This window comes from Mya arenaria, chromosome 14, assembly GCF_026914265.1.
Source record: "Mya arenaria isolate MELC-2E11 chromosome 14, ASM2691426v1".
NCBI lineage: Eukaryota > Metazoa > Mollusca > Bivalvia > Myida > Myidae > Mya > Mya arenaria.
The window spans coordinates 64,132,534-64,156,957 of NC_069135.1; the positions used below are offsets into that span (position 1 = coordinate 64,132,534).

General features: G+C 38.1%; 1 protein-coding gene across 1 annotated transcript; it reads left to right on the top strand.

Moving 5' to 3' along the window:
* The first annotated feature begins 867 nt into the window (after positions 1 to 867).
* On the top strand, positions 868 to 13,711 carry LOC128216823 (E3 ubiquitin-protein ligase TRIM33-like). Its single transcript, XM_052923504.1, has 4 exons — positions 868 to 1,021; positions 1,820 to 2,748; positions 9,596 to 9,712; positions 12,157 to 13,711. The coding sequence occupies exons 2-4, from the start codon at positions 1,821 to 1,823 to the stop codon at positions 13,002 to 13,004; spliced, it is 1,893 nt and encodes a 630-aa protein (XP_052779464.1). The 5' UTR covers positions 868 to 1,021; position 1,820; the 3' UTR covers positions 13,005 to 13,711.
* Positions 13,712 to 24,424: the final 10,713 nt, after the last annotated feature.

Below are 24,424 nucleotides of genomic sequence, written 5' to 3' on the forward strand. Positions count from 1 at the left end.
ATGTTTAGCTTTGTCTTTTGGTTGATTTTATAATCAAATTAAACTATGCTACTTGTATTAATATTCATATTTTATAAACCATACTTGGATTGGTTTTTCTTTCTATTTAAAGACCGACTGAATCCGTTTCAGGAAGTTATCTGTCCTCTGACAGTACCTTCACCCTGTTTTTACACTCTTGGACTCTGTCAAGGTAGTGTGTGGTTTCCCTGTGGGCCACTCACATTTTCATATAGGTTTGTTAATTTAAAACTTGATTATTGTAACTGAGATGTGAAAGTTTTCTAATTTTTGATAATTATAAATATATTACTTGGAGTTTAGCTTTTTAAACTTTGTTTATCAATATTTGACACTTTACAGAATTGTTTTAACCTTACAACATAAAGTTGCATTATGGCTTGTCTGAGCAGCTAGGTGTAGCTTGGACATTTGTTAGTTTCATAGTTGTTTTTGTTTTACTGTGTTATTTCCATTTGAATATAATTAATGAACTTAAATTCTTGAATAGATTGTATAAAAAAAAATGAAAACATCTCAGTTGTTTTTCACGCCCTACCTCCCTGCCTTTGCCCTGTGTCGAACCTGAGGGTTTTTGTAACCGCCCGTGCGGCTTACTACCACTCTTTGAGGTTCGGTTACATATGCAGGTGTATACATTAAAACAAGTAAATCTTCAAGCAGGCTTTCTAAAAACCGACAAATCGAATAATCATTACTTCAATCGGTAATAAATAGCGGACCATGATATACCGGGATTTATCATCTGATCTTATTGATAACGCAGCCCGGTATCAACATAACTCGGGTACCGGATACCGGGTTTTAGCACCAACCATGATAACCTCCCTTATTTGTTATCAAGGAAGTAACAACTTTCGTTTTTGAAGATGCCAGCAATTCGTTGACTATCCAAACTGCAACTATTTAAATAATACAACCACATAAGAACGTAATGAGTGGTGTACTTAAGATATTCGAGTAACTATCGGAACGGACTGGCTTTCAACAGTCAACAAAAGTAAGTATAAAATAGTATTTGTTTTATCAGGGGCGGTGCCAGGATTTAAATTTATTGAGTGCACACTTGGGATAGCCACAATAATTGGCGTTCAGAAAAAAACTTTTATATCAGTGGTCATTGTTATGTTTATATGTGGCCATCATAAATATCTTATAAAGACTATGGCATCTATTTATATGGACCTGATTTTGGGGTCAAAAATTAGAACGTGCAGCCCGGCTTCACCAGAAACGAATAAAAAGGCTCACAACTATTTGGGGTATTGGACCGTCCTTAAACATTTTGGCCACCTTCATTCTGAAATAAAAATATTGTAGTTTGTGTTTCCAAAGCTGGTCGCTTTGATGGTTAAGGTACTTTTTATACCTAATCTCTACCTCCTTATTTTAACTCTGTTTTAAAAAAAGTACTGTTTCTTTCACAACTTTTACTGACATTATTGCAGCTTAATGTCTAGGTCCTCAGAGTAGGGGTTTGACATTAATGGATGGATGTATGGATGGATTATGGATGCATAGATGGATGGATGGATGAATAGATGGGATGGATGAATAGATGGATGGAGCAACGCCTCAGGAACCGCTAGTGTTTCCAATTTAATAATCATTTTCTACCATCAAACAGAAGTTAGTTTTACTTATAATAAAGACTATACCTCGTAAAGAACTGGATTAGCCAAGTGTTAATTTGACAATGAGAATATGTTGTTTTTTTTATATTAAAGACCATTCCTTGAAATAAGAACGAAATTAGCAAAAAGTATATTTGACAATGAAAATATGTTTTTGAACACAGGATGGATGCAGTTCCAGGGAGAATCGCGCCCGAGGCTACAGGGTCGTCCCATGACCACATTTATTGTCAGCCATGTGCTGAAGATGGGAAGAGAATCCTTCCTGATGCCTTCTGTACCGTCTGCAAGGAGTTTTTGTGTTCCACTTGCGCCCGAGTACACAGGAACATGAAGCTGACCAAGAGCCATGTCCTCCAGGACAAGAGCAGTATGCCTTCCTCATTCCATGCTGAAAGTGAGGATGAGACGTTTACAGAGACATGTCAGTTCCATGCGAATGAGTTTATAAAGTATTACTGTCCCAACCATGAAGCACTTCTGTGTGGAGAAAGCGTAGTTGATTATGAAAAACATCGCTCTTGTAAAGTAAAGAAAATTTCTCAATTGGCAAAACATTACAAAGAGGGTGCAGAATACAAAAGTCTGAAAACAGGTATTGTGCAGATGGTCAGTGACATTGAGAACTATTTATCGTTCATACAGGCGAGCATGAAATCAGTTGAAGAGGAAAGTCTTACCAATATTAATGAGCTTCGAAAATTCAAACATGAGATCATCCAGTTATTGGATAAGAGGGAGAACGAGTTATTGGAAGAAATTGATCGGAAGAAACGGGAATCCGAGACGCTGCTAAATGAAATGAAGGCAAACTGTCTAGACATGAAAACTGCCACTGAGAAGCTCAAGGCCGAGCTACAAGCTAAGGAGGTCAACAACAACCAGCTGTTTGTATCTGGAACAAGGGCGATCAAAGAGTTAGTCGGTCTCCAGTCATCACTTGATGACATCAGGAGAAGGGGTAAAGTTCCACACTCCAAATTCAGTAGGGACCCAGCAACGGGACAGCTGCTGTACTCAAACACAGCAATTGGCAGAGTGGACCAGGTGGCGTCAGATTTGGCAGACCAGCAGAAACAACCTCAGCGGCCAGGTAAGCAACACAAAGCAATTATATCATAGTAAGGTTTCACGATATCAGTCAGGTTTCACGTTTAATTTTTGTTTCAGTTAACACCATGTTACCTTATTGCCATCCTTACTCCAGGTTAAATTCAATATATTTTGAAATAATATAAAACTTGTTGTTTCCGATTTCAATGCCCCAATAAATTGGGATTATATATATTATATCAGTTTCCTTAACAGAATTTATTTCACAATTGTGTGTGTGTGTGTGCGTGCGTGCGTGCGTGCGTGCGTGCGTGCGTCCGTGCGTGCGTGCGTGTGTGTTTGCATGTGTGACTCAAATGCATGTACGAATGTGGGTTTGTGGGATTTTTTCGTAAGTGAATATGTTTAAAGGTATGTTGTGTCTGTGAATGCGAGTATGTGTTAGTGTTAGTGCGTTTTAAAAGATATATGAGTCACCCGTTGGTGTGTATGTTTGTACGGTTGTTATGCGTGTACGTTTTGTGCGAATGTGCCATGGGTTTGTATGTGTGAACATGTGCTATGTGCCTTTTAGAATATCTATGCATATTGGGTTTGTGCGATGTATGCAATATGTGGGTGTGTTTGCTTGAACTTGTGTTTGGTGTTTGTGTGTGTGTGTGTGTGTGTGTGTGCGTGCGTGTGCGTGCGTGTGTGCGAGCGCGCGATGTGTGCATATGTGTGTATGTTTGTACTTGCGTTGTGTGCATGTGAGTGCGTGCACGTGTCTGTGTCTGTATGTTTTGTGCGATGTGTGCTTAGGTGTGTATGTTTATAGTTGAGTTATATGCATGTGAGTACATGCACGTGGGTGTGTTTGTATGTTTTGTGTGATTTGTGTGTTGTTGTGTTTGCTTGTATGTATGCCCTGGGTATGTGTGTGCTTGCTCTTGTGTGTACGTGTAGTATGTTACTTTCAGCTTAAGCACGAATTCGTAATGTGCGTTGTGTTTGTGAGGAATCATTTGTGCAGTTTTTTTTAAATTTTAAATTAATCATCTATGGTGTTTTAATTGAAGCGTCCTCTTTGTATACACACAACATGTGTTTGTTTTAAACATAGCATCAATGCCAAGTAGTTTACATTATCACTTTTTTAAGATGGTACAAACATTTCAGAATGATAGATTGTTGCTTTCATAGACGGCAGTATCGGTCTGAGATATATTCTTTGCAATATCTATATATGCCTGTCTCTCTGTTACATCGTTGCATCATAGTTGATAATATCAGTCAGAGATTGTTTTATATATATATATATATATATATATATATATATATATATATATATATATATATATATATATATATATATATATATATATATATATATATATATATATATTGATATTTATTATGATAGCAGGTTTCTTTATTGTAGCATTGCTGACATAGGCGGAAGTATCAGGCAGAGAGTATTTAATACATTATATCTATTATTTTAAACAAATCAGCAGTTTCTTTTGGGTATCCTTTTGTTATCATAACCAGTATGCAATTTCTATAAGATAACAAACCACAAACATGAATATATGCCTTAAAACCTCACTGTACACTCTGACTGATACTGCCCCCTAGGGTTACACCGAACATTTCTGTAACTAACACTGCCTACCATTGTAACACAATATACTTCTCTGGTTGAAGCTGCCATCTATTGTTACACCGCTTACTTCTCTGAATGCTACTGCCACCTACGGTTACGCTGTTTACTTTTTAGAACAAAATTACCCCCTATGGTTGCACCATTATTCTCTCTATCTAATATGCCCACATTATACTTCTCTAGCTGACTATGGTAACCGGGTACATCGTATACTGATATTCTCTTACTGATACTGCACCCTTTGGTAACACCGTATACTTTTATGAATGAAACTGCCCCAATGGTTACACCGTATACTTCTCTGAATGATACTTCCCCAATGGTTACACCGTATACTTCTCTGACTGAAAATGCCCCAATGGTTACACCGTATACTTCTCTGACTGAAACTGCCCCAATGGTTACACCGTATACTTCTCTGACTTATACTGCCCAAATGGTTATACCGTATACTTCTCTGTATGATACAGTCCTCAATGGTAACTTCATTGTATTTCTCTTACTGATACTGCCCCAATGTTTACACCGTCTACTTCTCTGACTGATACTGCCCTCGATGGTTACTTCATTATACTTCTCTTACAGATACTGCCCCAATAGTAAAACCGTACACTTCTATGATTTACACTGCCCTCAACAGTTACTTCATTATACTTCTCTGGCTTATACTGCCGAAAGTGTAACACCGTATACTTCCATTACTGATACTGCCCTCAGTGGTTACTTCAATATATTTCCAGTAACTCTTACTGATAATGTCCCCTATGGTTACACCGTATACTTCTCTTACTGATATTGTCCCCCATGGTAACACTGTATAATTCTCTGACTGATACTGCCCCAATGGTAACACCGTATACTTCTCTGACAGATATTGCCCAAATGGTTACACCGTATACTTCCCTGACTGATACTGCCCCTATGGTTATACCGTATACTTATCTGACTGATACTGTCCCTATGGTTACACTGTATACTTCTTTAACTAATACTGCCCACAATGGTTACACCGTATACGTCTCTGACTGATACTGTCCCCTGTGGTTACACCGTCTACTTCCCTGACTGATACTGCCACAATGGTTACACCGCCTTCTTCTCTGACTGATACTGCCACAATGGTTACACCATCTACTTCTCTGTCTACTTCTGCCCACAATGGTTACACCGTATACGTCTCTGACTGATACTGTCCCCTGTGGTTACACTGTATACTTCTCTGACTGATATTGCCCCCCCTATGGTTACACTGAACACTCCTCAAACAGATACTGTCCCCAATGGTAACACCGTATACTTCTCTGACTGATACTGCCCAAATGGTAACAACGTATACTTCTCAAGCTGATAGAGCCCCCAATGGTTACACCGTATACTTCTCTGACTAAAACTGCCCCCTATGGTAACACTGTATACTTCTCTGACTTATACTGCCCAAATGGTTACACCGTATACTTCTCTGACTTATACTACACACAATTGTAACACCGTTTACTTCTCTGACTGATACTCTTAAGAGATTGTTCCATATAGTTAGTATAATTATGATATGAAGGTATCTGCATCATTTTATTGCTAGCATAGACGACAGTTTCGGTCAGACATTGTTAATTATATAAGGTCTATTATTATAAACATATCAGGGCCTTTTTGTTATTTGTTTTGTATTATATTGTTATCTTTACTGTATTTTTACATAATCTGTATCATGGGATGCAATTTTTATGATAACAACATATGTACACATCTCTGACTGGAACTGCCCCCTTTGGCTAAACATTACTCTTCTCTGACTGATACTGCCCCCTATGGTTAAACAGTATTCTTCTCTGACTGATATTGCTGTCAAAGGTTACACCGTATATTTTTGTATTTAATACTGCCCACAATGGCAACACTGAGTACATCTCTAAAGTATACACAGGTCCGACTATCCGACCCGTTCCCAATGCAAAATATATTATCTTTCCCAATCTGCCAAAAAAAATCAAAATCCTTTTTATAAATTTTTATATCTTATGAAAGTTTTTTATCTTTACTGGTTCATTCAAAATCCTAAAAAAATCATGTGATGTAAAGTTTTGGGGATAATTATCAGAATTAAGAAATCATTGAATTTCGTCACATTCAGAGATCATGTGAATTATTATCTGCCATAATTTATTGCAATAGATATGTTCACCACAAGGTTTGATATTTCAGCCCTTTCAGTTCATTTAAAAGGGAAAAGAAACTCATATTTAATAATTTCCACATTCGCAGGAGACTGTAAGGAAGCTTGTTCTTTGACTGTAAAATTTCACAATTTGGACATATTTCACAATGCAAATTTCCCCAAAATGTCTAGAGTCTTTTTTCCGAAATGGGCAAAAAAGCCCTGTTCTCTGGCTGACACTGCCCCCTATGGTTTCTAGGTACGCAGTTCTTTTCTGGCTAAAACTGCCCCATTTGGTTTCACCCATATACTACTTTTGCAGATTCTGCCCACTATGGTTACATCGTTATACTATTCTAGCTGATTCTGCCGCCTATGGTAACAACGTAATACTACCCTGACTGTTTTTACACCGTTATACTACTCTGACTGATTCTGCCCCTATGGTTATACTGTTATACTACTTTTCTTATTCTGCCCCCTGTGTAACACCGTTCTACTACTCTTTCTGATTCTGCCCCCTATGTTAACACCCATATACTGCTCTATCTGATTCTGCCCTCAATGGTTACACTGTTAAACAACTCTAGCTGATTCTGCCCCCTATAACTACACCGTTATTCTACTTCTGACTGATTATGCCCCCTATGGCAACACCGTTATAATACTCTTGCTGATTCTGCCCCCTATGGTTAAACCGTTTTAGTAATCTAGCTGATTCAGCCCTCTATAAATACACCGATAAATTTATGTAGCTGATTGGCAGATGGTTACAGCGTTTTACTACTCTAGCTGATTCTGCCCCCTATGGTTTAAGCGTTGTACTACTCTAGCTGATTCTGGCCCCTATGGTTAAAGCGTTGTACTAGTCTAGCTGATTCTGGCCCCTATGGTTAAAGCATTGTACAACTCTAGATGATTCTGCCCCCATGGTTAAAGCGTTGTACTACTCTAGCTGATTCTGCATCGTATGGTTAAAGTGTTGTACTACTCTAGCTTATTCTGCTCCCTATGGTCAAAGCGTTGTACTACTCTAGCTGATTCTGCCCCCTTTGGTAAAGCGTTGTACTACTCTAGCTGATTCTGCCCCCTATGGTTAACGCGTTGTACTACTCTAGCTGATTCTGCCACCTATGGTTAAAGCGTTGTACTACTCTAGCTGATTCTTGCCCCTATGGTTACAATGTTATACTACTCTAACTGATTCTGCCCCCCTATGGTTACAAAGTTATACAGTTTTGCTGATTCTGCCCCCTATGGTTGCAATGTAATACTACTCTAGCTGATTCTTCCCCCTATGGTTACACCGTTATTCTACTCCTGCAGATTATGTCCCCTATGGTTGCAGCGTTATATCAATCTAGCTGATTATATGGTAAAATGATAAACTTGTCTGATTGATACTGCCCTTATAGTTACGACCTATACTTCTATTACTGAAACTGCCCTTATTGTTGCACTGTTATACTTCTCTAGCTGATTCTGCCCCCTATGATTAAATGATATACTTTTCTGTTTGATGCTGCCCCTTATGGTTACAACCTATACTTCTCTGAATGAAACTGCCCCTATGGCTACACCGTTATACTACTCTAGCTGATTATGCCCCCTATGGTAAAATAATATACATCTCTGACTGATACTGTCCTCTATTGTTACAGCCTAAACTTCTCTGACTAAAACTGCCCCTTTGATTACATCGTATACTTTTTGAACTGGCAATGCGCCCACTGGTTACACTATTTTATATATTAGCTAGCTAATACTGCCCAAAATGGTTTCTTCATTATACTTTTCTCCCTGAAACTGTCACCAATGGTTACACCGTATACTTATCGGGTACACCGTACACTTATCTGACGGATACTTTCCCTTTTGGTTACGCCGTATTCTTCTCTAACTAATACTGTCCCTTATAGTTACGCACTTTACTAACTGACATTGCCCAGATGGTTACATAGCATACTTCACTGACTGACACTGTCTTCCCTATTGTTATGCCGTATTCTTCTCTGACTGATACTGCTCCTTTTGGTTGCACCATTTATGTATATTGACTGATTCTGTTCCCTATTAATACACTGTGAATTTCTCTGACTGATACTGGCATGTGTGGTTACACCGCTAAAAACTCTGACTAAAATTGCCCCCAATGCTTTCATTGAAAACATCTCTAATTGACACTGTCCCCTATGGTTAAACCGAATACTTCTCTGACTGATACTGCCTACTATTGATACACTCTAAACTCCTCTGACTTATACTGTCACTAGTAGTAACATGGTAAAATACTTTTGCTGAAACTGCCCCCAATGCTTTTACTGTGTTCTTCTTTGACTGAAACTGCCCCCTATGGTTACACCGAAGGCTTCTCTGACTAAAACGTCCCCCTATCGTTACACCGTTTACTTCTCTGACAGAAACTGCCCCCTATGGTTACACAATATACATTTCTGAATATAAATGTCCCCTATGGTTACATCCTATACTTTTTCTGACTGAAACTGCCCCCTATGGTTACACCGCATACTTCTCTGACTAAAACTGCACCCTATGACTACACTCTGTACTCCTCTGACTGAAACTGCCCCCTCACACTGTGTAGTTCTCTGATTCTTCCCCTTACGATTACACTGTATACATCTGTCAAAAACAGATGAAAGCTGTTTCACAAAAAGGTTTGCGTACAACCACTAAAAATATTGACATTTCCAAATTTTGCAGTTTATTAGTCTGTTTACAAAAGCCTGTTGACGTCGCTCAAGTTAACCAGTCACGTTAACCATGTTGTAAAGTTCACCAAGTGCTTTTCAAAAATGGCATAATGAGATACTTCGACAAATAATATTTCGCAAATAAAATTGAGATACAAATAAACTTAAGGAATACATTTTTGAATGATACAAACTTGTTTAGGTATAACAATACGGTATATATATATATATATATATATATATATATATATATATATATATATATATATATATATATATATATATATATATATATATATATATATATATATATATATATATATATATATATATATATATATTCTACTAAAATTTATACCCATCATATTTCCAGGCGAATCAACTTCGGCGGTAGGGCAGCAAGGACGACAACAACAAAAGGAGCAGCAGCCTCGGCAACTAGAGACGATGCAGCAACAACAAAAACACATGCAAGGTGTATCACAGAAAGGTCGGTGTACAACCGCAGACAATTTTGACATTTCTTTATTGCAGTTGATGAATCTGTTTTCAAAATCGTGTTGACGTCACTCATGCTAACCAGGAACGATGAAAGTACATTAACAAACTATGCTGTAAAGTACTTAACAAAGTAAAATAATTAAATACTACGACAATCATATTCCTCAAATAAAATTAAGATCCAAATAATCTAAGGTGTAACGCGACTCTGCGAGAATTTTCGAGTTAGTGTCTGAAAATTGGTATACGAATAGAAGAACATATGTCCAGTAAGGGACTGTTTTTACTTTTTCAATATTCGGAATCTTTTGAAACTACGAGTCTTCAAAAAATACCACTGACGTTAATTTTGAGACGTCTGTCATTTTTTGTGGCGTTCCAGCTATAACAACCGATATATTCATCAATTGTTCGTTCATTGCTATGAAATTTCCACCTCAAGTACATATTATGAAAACATTCGCGGACATATATTTTTTCTTTCTCTTGTTTTACGTTTTTAATTTGAATTTCGTATAAAACGTCACTTTTTGCGGGAAAAACGCCATCGTGTTTCGCTGAAACAAGTGCGCCTTTCTTGTTATAAATGCATGCATTCAATGTTTTATTATAAATCGCTTGATAACGAAAGTGTACCTTACCGACTTCGTTTTTGCCCAATATTAAACAAACTAACGTATTTTTAAACGTATTGTATTGAAACGTTAACCATGACGTTACGAAACACTGTTAATGTAATTTAAGAGTTAAGTTTTGTTTAAAGCTGCACTCTCACAGATTTATCGTTTTTATTTTATTATTTTTTTATCTTGGAAAGAGCAAATATATGCGTAAATACCTGCAAACCAATGGTGATCAGATCGCAGATTTTCATTTTTCCTTTCGAAAATTAAGGTTTTATGGCTTAAACCGTTACTCACGGTTTAAGAAAAATGCATAAAACTTTAATTTTTTAAATTTCAATATAAAAATATGCCATCTAAGTCAGCAGTCTTATGTAACTGGTTTCCATGCATTTTCGCAAAAAATATGTTGAAATCTGAATAGTAAACATGATCTTATCAGTATAGCACTGTTTATAAATGAACACTTTAAATGGTTTTTATAAGCTCATTTTGTTAACGGTTGTTATAGCACACTTACAAACATTAAGGCGTATCTTTTTGAATGTTATATACTGTGGTGTGTTGGTATTACAAAACAGTCATAATTCCAGGCGCTATACATATCGTAAAATTCGGTAACCCGTATTCAACTTCAGTCAGTACAGCACGGCTGTATTCTACTCTGCTGACGTCACATCATAAACAAATGAGACTCTGCTAAAATTACGTCATAATACAAAATGTTGCGTAATTAATATTGCATTTATAATAAAAATATGTGTCTTTTAAGTGACTAAGCCAGTAATATATTATATATATATATATATATACATGATAAGGGTAACTAATATAGCGTTTTGATCCGGTATATCGTATTCGACTTTCGTGGATTCTTGCAGATATTAATTTCAGTGGCCTTGCGCCTCATGAAATCCAAATATGCAAATATCCGCTCCATTCTAATACAACCTTCCAGACCAAAGCGCATCACTAATAAACCAATTAGTTATTGATAAATACATTTGCTTTTTATTGCTTCATATTGACCCTAATCAGTTTATACCATCACTGCTACACAATGATGATTCATATTTTTTTGTTGAAACCTTTTTTAAAAAGGTAAAAAACACATAATGAAAGTTCATATGTATAAAAGTTAATTGATTTAAACATGTTTTATTGCCTTTTTTTTCAACATAATCTGTATTTACAACAATAATATAGAGTATACAAAAAGCAAATGGGTTGGACACAAGTTCTAACAACATAAGAAACGTGTTCCCCTGTATAAAAGTTAATAGTCCACAGAACTCATTTCAAAAACGATTTTACACTGCACAAAGTGAATGTTTATAGACATTTGCGCTATTGTAAGAAGGTTTCGTTGAAATGAATTGTTGGATGAATCGTTAAAAAGAGTGTTAACTATTTCCCAAAATGATGTAATGTTATAGATATTTTTCAGTAAAATGATCAAATAGTTATCTTGTATATTATATGTCCTCAACTGACCAGTGTGCTTTAAGATGTTTTTTAATTACATTGTTTTCAATGATATGTTATGCGAAAATTGACGCATACTTTTTTTCTTTTATTTAAATAGATAGGCAACTACTTATAATATTATACGTCATTTTGTATATCATTGCGGTGAAATATATAGACTATCGACAATAGGATTTATCATAAAATTTTGAATAAAAATATTTATTATTATTATTATTATTATTATTATTATTATTATTATTATTATTATTATTATTATTATTCATTTTAAAATGTGATGAAAAAAAACATTTTTTTTATTTATGGTAAGGTTTACTTTCAGCCCACTTCAGCAGCAGAGCAGACCTAAGCCAGGCCAAGTTCAGCAGGCAGCCTGACATTTCAGTGAATACATCAGGTGATAGAAGGGAATGCTGCCTAACCAATATGACCCTCCTGACCGGGGACAGGCTCATACTGGTAGATCACACTAATTCCTCGTTGAAGCTGGTGGACACCAAGAATAACAAGCTGGTTTCCCAGGTGAAACTGCCAAGTAAGCCTTGGGACCTGTGTCACCTGCCCGGGGATATGGCAGCCGTCACTCTGCCTTGGATGAAGAAGATACAATTCGTTTCTATACAGGGAAATGTCACGCTACAGGATGTTGTTAAAGTAGATGGAGAATGTCGTGGAATAGATTTCTGTGATGACAACTTGATAGTGTCCTTTACCAACCCACCTAATGTTGTGTTGATGAACATGAAGGGAAAGGTGAAGAAGAGTGTGGACAAAGACAGCAGTGGAAAACCTTTGTTTTCGTGTCCCTTCTATCTGACAGTGACCAGGGAGAGCCAAACTCATCCAGTCATATTTGTCTCAAACAGGTTCACCACCACCATAACCAAGCTGAGCATCTCACTAGAGGTGCTCCAGTCGTACCAGGACCCGACACTGGAATACCCACGTGATCTGGCAGCCATTGGGGACAACCAGCTGCTCGTGTGTGGGGAGGGCAGTAACAACATCCTATTACTGGAAACGCTCACCGGCAAGATAACCCAGCTGTTGGGGATAGACGGTCCATACAGTGTGGCTTACTGTTCACTGAGGAAGATGTTGTTTGTCACCTGCTATGCCTATGACAGACCTGATTCGGTTAATTTCGTAAAAGTATTCAACTTAGTATAGTTCATGTCAGTTAATTAATATGAGTGAAATTTGTATCAGGTGTGAAGTAATTGTAATGTTCAAGAATAATTCTAATGTATAAAATTATACTGACAATACGCATATACAATGCTTTATTTCACATATCGCGCGATTCAATTACTGTGAGAGTATTTGACGGAAACTTGACTTTTAAATTATATTGAATTCTAACAGTTTTCATTAGTGACAAATCGTGTAGTAATGTGTTATAAGAAAATAATATACGAGTATGAGAATGTGTATTATTAAATGAAATGTTAGTAGCTGATTGTGTATGAAATATACCAACATGTTGGTTTCTTACTTGTGAATGTTTAATCAAAAAATGTAATTGTGTAATAGAATGATTCAGAATATAGATTATAGAGTTATAGACACGGTGTTTCATTTTTTCATACAGTTTGTATTTAGTACATATGAAGTTTATAATGTGTTTATATTGAAATTAAACATATATGTACGTATCCTTATACATGTATATTGAATGAATAATTCTATAGACATTGACCTTAATGTGAATTGTTTCCAAAAAGATGGATTGAATTGTTTAAACAGACTTTGACCATAGTTAAAATAGTTTCCTCCAATATTAGTTGAATAATTAAACAGACATTGACCATAGTTCAAATTGTTTTCTCATATATAATTTAAATTATTAAACCGACATTGACCAATGTGCAACTTGATTCCTCATATATTTATTGAATAAAGTATACAAACATTGGTGTTCTAGATGTAACTAATGTCAAAAAAGTGTTTAAATGGACTCGCTTATGTTTTTGGACCAAAACATATTTCCAAAGTAATGCATCTGAACTGAGTTATCGTATTATTAGTTAACTGTTTGAAACCTTAATTACAGCTCAAGATATAATTAAAGTACAGTCAAATCCCGTTGGCTCGAACTCGCTTGGCTCGAATTCCTTGTAAGCTCGAAGTAAACGACCGATTTCATTATACTGAAGGAAAGCATTACCGCTTGGCTCGAATTTTTCGAGGCTCGAGGTATTTTCGACGGTCCCTGGGGGTTCGAGCCAACGGGGTTCGACTGTATAAAAAGAAAGTCTGGTTTTATTTGGCAGCATACTTAATGTGAATCACCCTCCCGCTGGCACAGTCCAAATATTTTTAGAAAATCGATAATTTGACCACTCGAACTCATTCACAAGTTTCTGGATTTTCAAACCTTTCCTTAATTAATTGAAAGCTTCGCGTGATAATATCAATCAACCAATCACACAACAGCCTTTAACTGATTTGTAACAGGTGTGGAATCGTGGAATTCAAAGGCAACTCGTTTACTAGTATATATCAACATTTGTTTAAGAGGTGCAGCTGTCATAGTTTTAATTGACGTTCAATATAAAATATATTTCATTATTTTTGTAAATTGGCCAGAAGGAAGTGTCAGTTTTTTTTTCGCATTTTTGCTAAAATAACTTATATACGTGTCGTCGGTTAGTGCTAAAGGATGCTATCTGACACCATACGATTTCTCACATCGAGTGATACATTTGGCGCATCTCGACTACCGATATTTCATCCTAAAGTAATGGAAATTGGTTTAGATATGCCTTAATTAAATTATATAACTATAACATTACCAATTTTAAGAACGTGGGTAAATTATCTAGATTGCGGAAGATAAGATGTGTGTCTTTGTATAATTGTGCGTTTCTTTACGTCCATCGACTGACACTAGGGTGAACATTTCTTCGTTAAATGCCTTGCACTTCCTATATTTTTGTGTACTATTTTCTTGTCTGAAATTTAGCCTTTCGAGTTATGCAATAAAATATATGAATTTTCGGGGTAAGTTTAGTTTAATTTAATTTAGCCATTAATTGAAAACAATGCGTTCAAAATGTATTTAAACGTTGAATTCGATACGCCTATTATTCGGCCATTGCCACCGATTTAATATTTTAATGTTGCGATGTCAACTGAAAATAAATCATTTTTATTTTGAGGTTTTTATTGATTATTGATCATGTATCTAAATCTCTTTCAATTAGCATCTGCCTCTTTATATTGATTAATAAGGTAGTTTTGTGAAAACATTGCTCGGCGACCAATGCAAGATTTAGATATAGCACGAAAACACTGCCGGACCAACCCCTGTGACTCCCGCACATATACGTGCACGCATGCACATACACGCACATTTGCTAACCTGCTTTATCGCACATCGACATGCACGAAACATGTAATGGTGTCAGCGATAAAGCCATTCTCAATCATTTGGATTTAGCTTGATGTTATCTAACTGACTCAAAATGTAATTCCATTAGCTTAAAAAATGTAATTTAAAGGGACTCGTTCATGGTTTAGAAAATTCAACGCGCAGTTTTTGTCGACACCGTGAACTGTCTCAATAAAACCGGTAACAGCGTCATACCCGCAGGTGGCCATATTCTGACATCCATCAAATCGCTTACCGAAATCGCGATACATAGAGAGCAAATGTTTTATTACAAGACACTGGTTGAGTCTACGGTCGTGTTTACTGGCCTGTCTTAATTTTCCGAGTGGTTGAACGAATTTAACTACCCCGTCCTAATAGCACACGATGCAGCTTTCGACACAAGAGTTAAAATAAATAAATGTCTGCGCTTTAGTATAATCTGTCTTGACATCCTCGGCAACCCAGCGTATCGTAACATATATGATACCCTGGACAAATCAGCTGTAAAAAGCTCGTACTCATGGTTAATTTATAAGGCGAAATCCAGCAGCTTGATTAGTCGCCTGAGACACACGTTGCGGAAATGACCGAAAAGTTACGGATGTAATATCGGTTCGAAATAATCCAAAGAGATCACGGCTCACAAATCGTTTCAGTCAGGATATTGTTAAATATGCTAATAGGTCTTCACAAAGGAGATTGTTTGAGATATATTTGTATGATTTGAAGTATGAAAGTCCCTGTTTTATCTCATTGCTTGCGGCAGTTTCACTCAGAGGTTGTTAAATATTTTATATCTATATTTATAAACATACCAGAGCCTTTTCATTTTCCATAGATGTTTTTTTCATAATAAACTATTATGTACAAAGCCTCATTGTTTAGTTCCCTGGCTGATACTGCCACCTATGGTTACACTGAACACTTCCCTGGCTGATACTGCCCCTAGGGTTACACCGAACACTTCCCTGGCTGATACTGCCCACTAGGGTAACACTGAACACTTCCCTGGCTGATACTGTCCCATAGGGTTACACCAAATACTTCCCTGGCTGATACTGCCCCCTACGGTTACACCGAACACTTCCCTGGCTGATACTGCCCCCTAGGGTTACACGGAACACTTCCCTGGCTGATACTGCCCCCTAGGGTTACACCGAACACTTTCCTGGTTGATACTGCCCCCTAAGGTTACACCGAACACTTTCCTGGCTGATACTGCCCCCTAGGGTTACACCGAACACTTCCCTGGCTGATACTGCCCCCTAGGGTTACACCGAACACTTCCCTGGCTGATACTGGCCCCTAGGGTTACACCGAACACTTTCCTGGCTGATACTGCCCCCTAGGGTTACACCGAACACTTTCCTGGCTGATACTGCCCCCTAAGGTTACACCGAACACTTCCCTGGAGGATACTGCCCACTAGGGTTACACCGAACACTTTCCTGGCTGATACTGCTCCCTAGGGTTACACCGAACACTTCCCTGGCTGATACTGCCCCCTAGGGTTACACCGAACACTTCCCTGGCTGATACTGGCCCCTAGGGTTACACCGAACACTTCCCTGGCTGATACTGCCCCCTAGGGTTACACCGAACACTTCCCTGGCTGATACTGCCCACTAGGGTTACACCGAACACTTCCCTGGCTCATACTGCCTCCTATGGATACAACGAACACTTCCCTGGCTGATACTGCCCCCTATGGTTTCACCGTATACTTCCCTGGCTGATACTGCCCCCTAGGGTTACACCGAACACTTCCCTGGCTGATACTGCCCACTAGGGTTACACCGAACACTTCCATGGCTGATACTGCCCCCTAGGGTTACACCGAACACTTCCATGGCTGATACTGCCCCCTAGGGTTACACCGAACACTTCCCTGGCTGATACTGCCCCGTAGGGTTACACCGAACACTTCCCTGGCTGATACTGCCCCCTAGGGTTACACCGAACACTTCCCTGGCTGATACTGCCCCCTAGGGTTACACCGAACACTTCCCTGGCTGATACTGCCCCCTAGGGTTACACCGAACACTTCCCTGGCTGATACTGCCCCCTAGGGTTACACTGAATACTTCCCTGGCTGATACTGCCCCCTAGGGTTACTACACCGAACACTTCCCTGGCTGAAACTGCCCCCTAGGGTTACACCGAACATTTCCCTGGCTGATACTGCCCCCTAGGGTTACACAAAACACATCCCTGGCTGATACTGCCCCCTAGGGTTACACCGAACACTTCCCTGGCTGATACTGCCCCCTAGGGTTACACCGAACACTTCCCTGGCTGATACTGCCCCCTAGGGTTACACCGAACACTTCCCTGGCTGATACTGCCCCCTAGGGTTACACCGAACACTTCCATGGCTGATACTGCCCCCTAGGGTTACACCGAACACTTCCCTGGCTGATACTGCCCCCTAGGGTTACACCGAACACTTCCCTGGCTGATACTGCCCCCTAGGGTTACACCGAACACTTCCCTGGCTGATACTGCCCCCTAGGGTTACACCGAACACTTCCCTGGCTGATACTGCCCCCTAGGGTTACACCGAACACTTCCCTGGCTGATACTGCCCCCTAGGGTTACACTGAACACTTCCCTGGCTGATACTGCCCCTATGGTTCACCGAACACTTCCCTGGCTGATACTGCCCCCTTGGGTTACACCGAACACTTCCCTGGCTGATACTGACCCCTAGGGTTACACCGAACACTTCCCTGGCTGATACTGCCCCCTAGGGTTACACCGAACACTTCCTTGGCTGATACTGCCCCTTAGGGTTACACCGAACACTTCCCTGGCTGATACTGCCATCTAGGGTTACACCGAACACTTCCCTGGCTGATACTGCCCCCTAGGGTTACACCGAACACTTCCCTGGCTGATACTGCCCCCTAGGGTTACACCGAACACTTCCCTGGCTGATACTGCCCCCTAGGGTTACACCGAACACATCCCTGGCTGATACTGCCCCCTAGGGTTACACCGAACACTTCCCTGGCTGATACTGCCATCTAGGGTTACACTGAACACTTCCCTGGCTGATACTGCCACCTAGGGTTACACCGAACACTTCCCTGGCTGATACTGCCCCCTAGGGTTACACCGAACACTTCCCTGGCTGAAACTGCCCCCTAGGGTTACACCGAACATTTCCCTGGCTGATACTGCCCCTTAGGGTTACACCGAACACATCCCTGGCTGATACTGCCCCCTAGGGTTACACCGAATACCTCGCTGACTGATACTGTTTCCTTTGGTCAACTGAATACTTCTCTGACTGATACTGCCCACTATGGTTACACCGGATACTTCCCTGGCTGATACAATGCCCTATGGTTACACCTTATACTTTTCTGACTGATACTGACCACTATAGTTACAACGTATACTTCTATGACTGATACTGCGCCCCTATGGTTACACCATGTATTTTTCTGAATGATACTACCCACTTTGGTTACACCATATATTTCTCTAACCGATTTTTTCCCTAATAATTACACCATATACCTCTCTGACTGATACTGCCACCTTTGATTACACCATATACTTCTCTGGCTGATTATGTCCCCTATGATTACATTATATATTTATCTGATCGATTTTTCCCCTTATAGTTACACCATATTCTTCTCTGACTGATACTGCCCCCTATGGTTACACCATGTACTTCTCTGAATGATACTACCCCCTTTGGTTACACCATGTACTTCTATGAATGATACTACCCCTTATAGTTACACCATATTCTTCTCTGACTGATACTGCCCCCTATGGTTACACCATGTACTTCTCTGAATGATACTACCCCCTTTGGTTACACCATGTACTTCTATGAATGATACTACCCCCTATGGTTGCACCGTATACTTCTCTGACTAATACTGCCCCCTGTGATGACACCTTTTACTTCTATGTACCATATGGTGGCTTTTTGTTTATAAAACTAACTTTAATAAGACTTATTTGTGATTGAGAAACAAATAAGAGAGGAAGAAAGTATTTTCGTGTCTATGTTATCACTTTTTAGATGATAATCAAGAAAAGCAGCTGATAATCATAAAAAATAAATGTAATGACGGGCGGAACTAAGTAAGGGTGGAAAACCAAAAAGAAACTGTTTTGTTTCATCTTATTGGGTGTTGAACGAACTATAAAACCAAGAATTTGCAAAATATTTACTTTTTTCTTCTCTGACTGGTGCTGTCCCCTATGATTACGCGGTATAACTTCCATGGCTGATACTCCCCCCTATGGAGGCTGTTCCTTCATAAAAATTACTCTGTTTGTGATTATTAAATTCATGAGAGAGGGCGAAAGTATTTTAGAGTCTGTGTGATCATTGAAAAATAATGACGGGTGGAAAAGGTAGGGAAGGGGGGGATCGGAATCAAACTGCTTTTTTACGTCTTATTGGGTGTGTTTCAATTACTATAAAACCAAGATTTTGTAAACTAATTACGGTATTCTGATTTCATTCAAAACGTGTGTTTAAATTCAAATTCATGTACAAAATAGAGGTTTAATCGCAATATGCTTTTAGGTATGATTTTTTTTTTTATCTCTTTTGAGTAAACAACTTTTTTATCACCAAAACTAAGTAATAAGTTTCAAACACAACACTCGGCATGTGTAGTTTATTATATTAATTATGTTCTTACAATTTCCTTAGTTCAGATTTGAAAACGACCTATGAATATGTATTATAAAGCTTCAAATATCTCTTTGCGTACATGCCGATGCTATATTTTGTTAATGCATCCAAGTTCATCATACATGCGTTTACTATGAACAGATCTTAGTTTGCAAAATGTTGAATTATAGTGATGTGCATATAAATTAAGAAACACTAATGCAAGTAATTGTTCATCAACAGTCCTTTTGCGATATTCCAGCCTTAAACCAGAGCCGTACAGACCTGAGCCAGTCCCTGTTTAGCAAGCTGCCTGACATTCCAGTAAAGGGATCAACAGACAACCGGGACTGCTTCCTGAACAGTTTGGCCCTATTGCCTGGGGACAGGCTCCTACAGGCTGACTTCAACAATAACTCAGTAAAGCTTGTGGACACCCCTACCAACACGATGGTGTCCCAGGAGAAACTGCCAGGTGAGCCATGGGACCTGTGTCTCATGCCCGGGGACAGGGTTTCGGTCATTCTGTCTTTGGTGATGAAGATACAGTTCGTATCAACTCAGGGAAATGTCACACTACAGGATGTTGTTAAAGTAGATGGAGAATGTCGTGGAATAGATTTATGTGATGACAACCTGATAGTGTCCTTGTAAGGTTGTGTTGATGGACATGAAGCGAAAGGTGAAGTAGAGTGTAGACAAAGAAAACAATGGAAAACCTTTGTATCAGAATCCCTGGTATCTGACAGTGACCAGGGAGAGCCAGACTCCCCTATCATTTATGTCTCGGACTTTGGCACAATAGTCAAGCTGAGCATATCACTAAAGGTGCTCCAGACCTACCAAGATCCGATACTGGGATCACCATATGGTCTGACAGCCATTGGGGACAATCAGCTGCTCGTGTGTTGGAGGGACAGTGACAACATCCTGTTACCGGACACACTCACCGGCAAGATAACCCAACTGCTTCGGAAGGAAGAAGGGCCACACAGTGTGGCTTACTGTTCACTGTGGAAGATGGTGTTTGTCACCTGCAGGCAGTATGGCAGACCTGAATTGGATAATTTCATGAAAGTATTCAACTGAGTATAGACGGTCAATTAATATGAGTGAAATCTGTATCAGGTGTGAAGTGATTGTTATGTTAAAAAATAATTCAAATATATAGTATCATACTGACAATACGTTTATGCAATGCCTAATTTCTTATATCGCGCAATTCAATTACTGTGAAAGTATAATTTTATGATGGAACTTGACGTTTAAATTATGTTGAATTCCCACAGTTTTCATAAGTGTCAAGTCGTGTAGTAATTTGTTATACGGCATAAATATACGAGTATGGAAATGTGCATCATTAATTGAAATGTAAGTAGCTGATTGTATGGAATATACCAACAAGTTGGCTTCTTTTCACACGAGAAGTTTAGGTAAAACATCTGAATGACTCACTCAATACGTAAGTAAACTAATTGTTCACTAATCTCAAAATACAACAACACAAACAGTTTAGGAATTGGCAATGTATTTGGTGAGCATGTACACAGGAAAAGACAGTATTCGGATGCTGGAAGATTGGTAATAGCGTCTAAGCACATCTGGATCGTAACCTTGGTCAATCGTGGCCACGTTGCCATTAGAGTCAGTAACAACTTTAACGGAATCTTGGAAAACATCATGAAGCAACTGGAACGAAACTGAATATACGGTGAATCTCAAATCATAAACGTAACAAATAAGTTACTAACTTATGTTATGACACCCACAGTGAAATGAAATAAATATACATATTAATAGAACACATGATACAGCAAATTCAACCTGAAAATAGTGATGGGATGGGCGGGAAATATGATCAAATTTATATCTTCACTTTCAGACATCGTAAAATACCTTCTAATGTCACCAAATACAAAACCTCGAGTTACGAAAACAGAATAGTTTTCCCCATATAACCAACAAAAACACGAGGAAATCATGTTACTAGTGTCCCGCCAAATTAATCCACCTGAATACTGAAGTATCACGGGTACTTGAACCAATCTCCTGAAATCAATATTGTATATATTGTTCAAAACGTGAATAATTGTATTAAATCAAACATTGTTTTTTGCGTTGTTGAATGTTAAGGTACACATGTAAAAAGAGTAATATACACGGTTTGTCATTTTTTCACGCAGTTTGTATTCAGTAAATTTGATGTCCATTATGTGTTTAATTTAAAGTTAACATACGCATCCCTCGTGCATGTATATCGATTGAAAATTTCTTTAACCTCAGTGTGAATTGTTTTCAATCATTTTGAGTGAATTAATTATACAGACAGTGACCAAAGTTAAAGTGGTTTCCTAACATATTGATTAAATGATTAAACAGACACAAACAGATGTAAAAAGAGGACTAGCTAAAGTGTTTGGACTAAAAATAGTTTTCAAGTATTGCATCTAAACTGACTTATCGTATTAATTAGTTTACTTTTTGATACTTTAATTGCAGCAAAAAATACAATTAAAGTTTGGAAAGAAAAATGTGCTTTTAGTCTGAATGATACCTACGCTTGTACAGCCAAGAATAAATTGATTATCAACAGCTTAACTACTCGGCCACTTGGACGCATATATAAATTTCTGGCTAATCTTACCTTTCTTAAATAAACCACGTGATAATCTGGTCTTATTCGGCAGCAAATCCACGCTGGTACAGCCCAAGACAGACCTAATATGTTTAGAAAATCGATAACTCGGCAACTCGAATTCATAAATAAGTTTCTGCATTTTCTATTCTTTCTGAAATACATACCAATCAATCAATTTAGCTACACAGCCTTTAGCTGATTTGTAACGGGTGTGGACATCGTGGAATTCAAAGACAATTTGTTTAGTATATATCAGCAATTGTTAAAGAGGTGCAGCTGTCATAGTTTTAACAGTCCTGATGATTTGACACACTTTAAATCGTATGAAAGGAAATGCATTAGCAGAAGTGCATTCTCCAAACTATGAACGAGTCCCTTTAATATACAACTGTTATTGTGTGTCCTTCGTATCATAACGAGCATTTGTCCGGCGTCGAATGCATCACTTATGTCTAATGGAGGTTCAACATAAAATATATAAATCTTTTTTTGTAAATTGGCCAGAATGTCAGATATTTGTCCTCATTATTGCTATAATAACTTACATACGCGTCGTCGGTTAGTTCAAAAAGACGCCATCTAATACCATACCATTTTTTAAAACATCGAGTGATACATTTAGCGACACTCGACTGACGTTTTTTTATCATAAAAGTGTAAATTGCTTTAAAGATGCCTAAATATAGATATATAACTATGAAAAACCTAATACACAAAATTGTGTAAATCATTGAGTTTGCGGAAGATAAGCTCTGTGTCTTAAGATAATTGTGCACGTTTCTTTACGTCCACCTACTGGCATGAGGTGAAAATAACTTCTTTAATCGCTTGGAACTTTCTTATTTTTGTATACTTTAGTCTAGCCTAATATTAATTCTTTCGAGTTATGTAATAAAATATATAGGTTTTCGGGCTCAGTTACGCTACGCTGTAGTGTAGGCCATTTTCACATTTATAGCTTCACGGATAGTTAAAAGCTATGCTAAGTAATCTTTCCTGGAAGTACGAGCTCGAAATTATTTGCTATCTTTCAAAATATATTGAATATGAACTTCATTTCTTAAATGCTCGGATGTTGTTGTTGCCGCCCTCGGATCACTGCGTTTAACAGTCGAAGCTACACAGCAGAAGAAGATAATGCTCTTATTAGACGCTCATTATAACGTAAAAAGAATAAAGAAATGAAAAGAACTATTTGCGGACATATTATATGTATATAACTGCAAAGGTATTAACATAAGCCGGAGCAAAAGTATAGGCCGGTACTGGACTGCACGGGAATTTGCTCCAAGTAGCGTACAACTGTTCGATGGACTGTCTGTGGAGTGCTAAAATCTGATACGTAAAATTGTTGCTTCATTATTTCATTTTCTGAGTCGAATATTTACTTTAGCTTGTTCAACTGGTTCGCATGTGCAGAATATACGTTATTATTTAACAAATCGTTATACTACTAACGATCATTCAAATTAACATTGGAACACACACATGTTTTTATCTATTATTATTAAATTAGAACTCTAATTCGTCACATTCAGAAACGAGAGCAGCTATATAACATGATCACATTCAAAGACAAGAGGAAGAATAACAAGTGTACACTCAGCAACAAAGCCAACAATTCAACATGATCACAGTCAAAAACAGAGGGAGCTATTCAATTTTAAACTGATCATATGCGGAGACAAGAGGTGGAACTATATATACAATAGAAATAATCCAACAAGACTCACTTTCAGAAACAAAGGTTGCTATTTAACTTTAAAATGATCACATGCGGAGTAAGAGGGAGAACTATATATTCAATGGGAACCACTCATCCAACAATAGTCACTTTCAGAAACAAAGGCATCAATATTACATGATCACATTAAAAAAACCAAGAGAAAGAAGTATATATTTATACACTCAGAAACAAAGAGAACAAT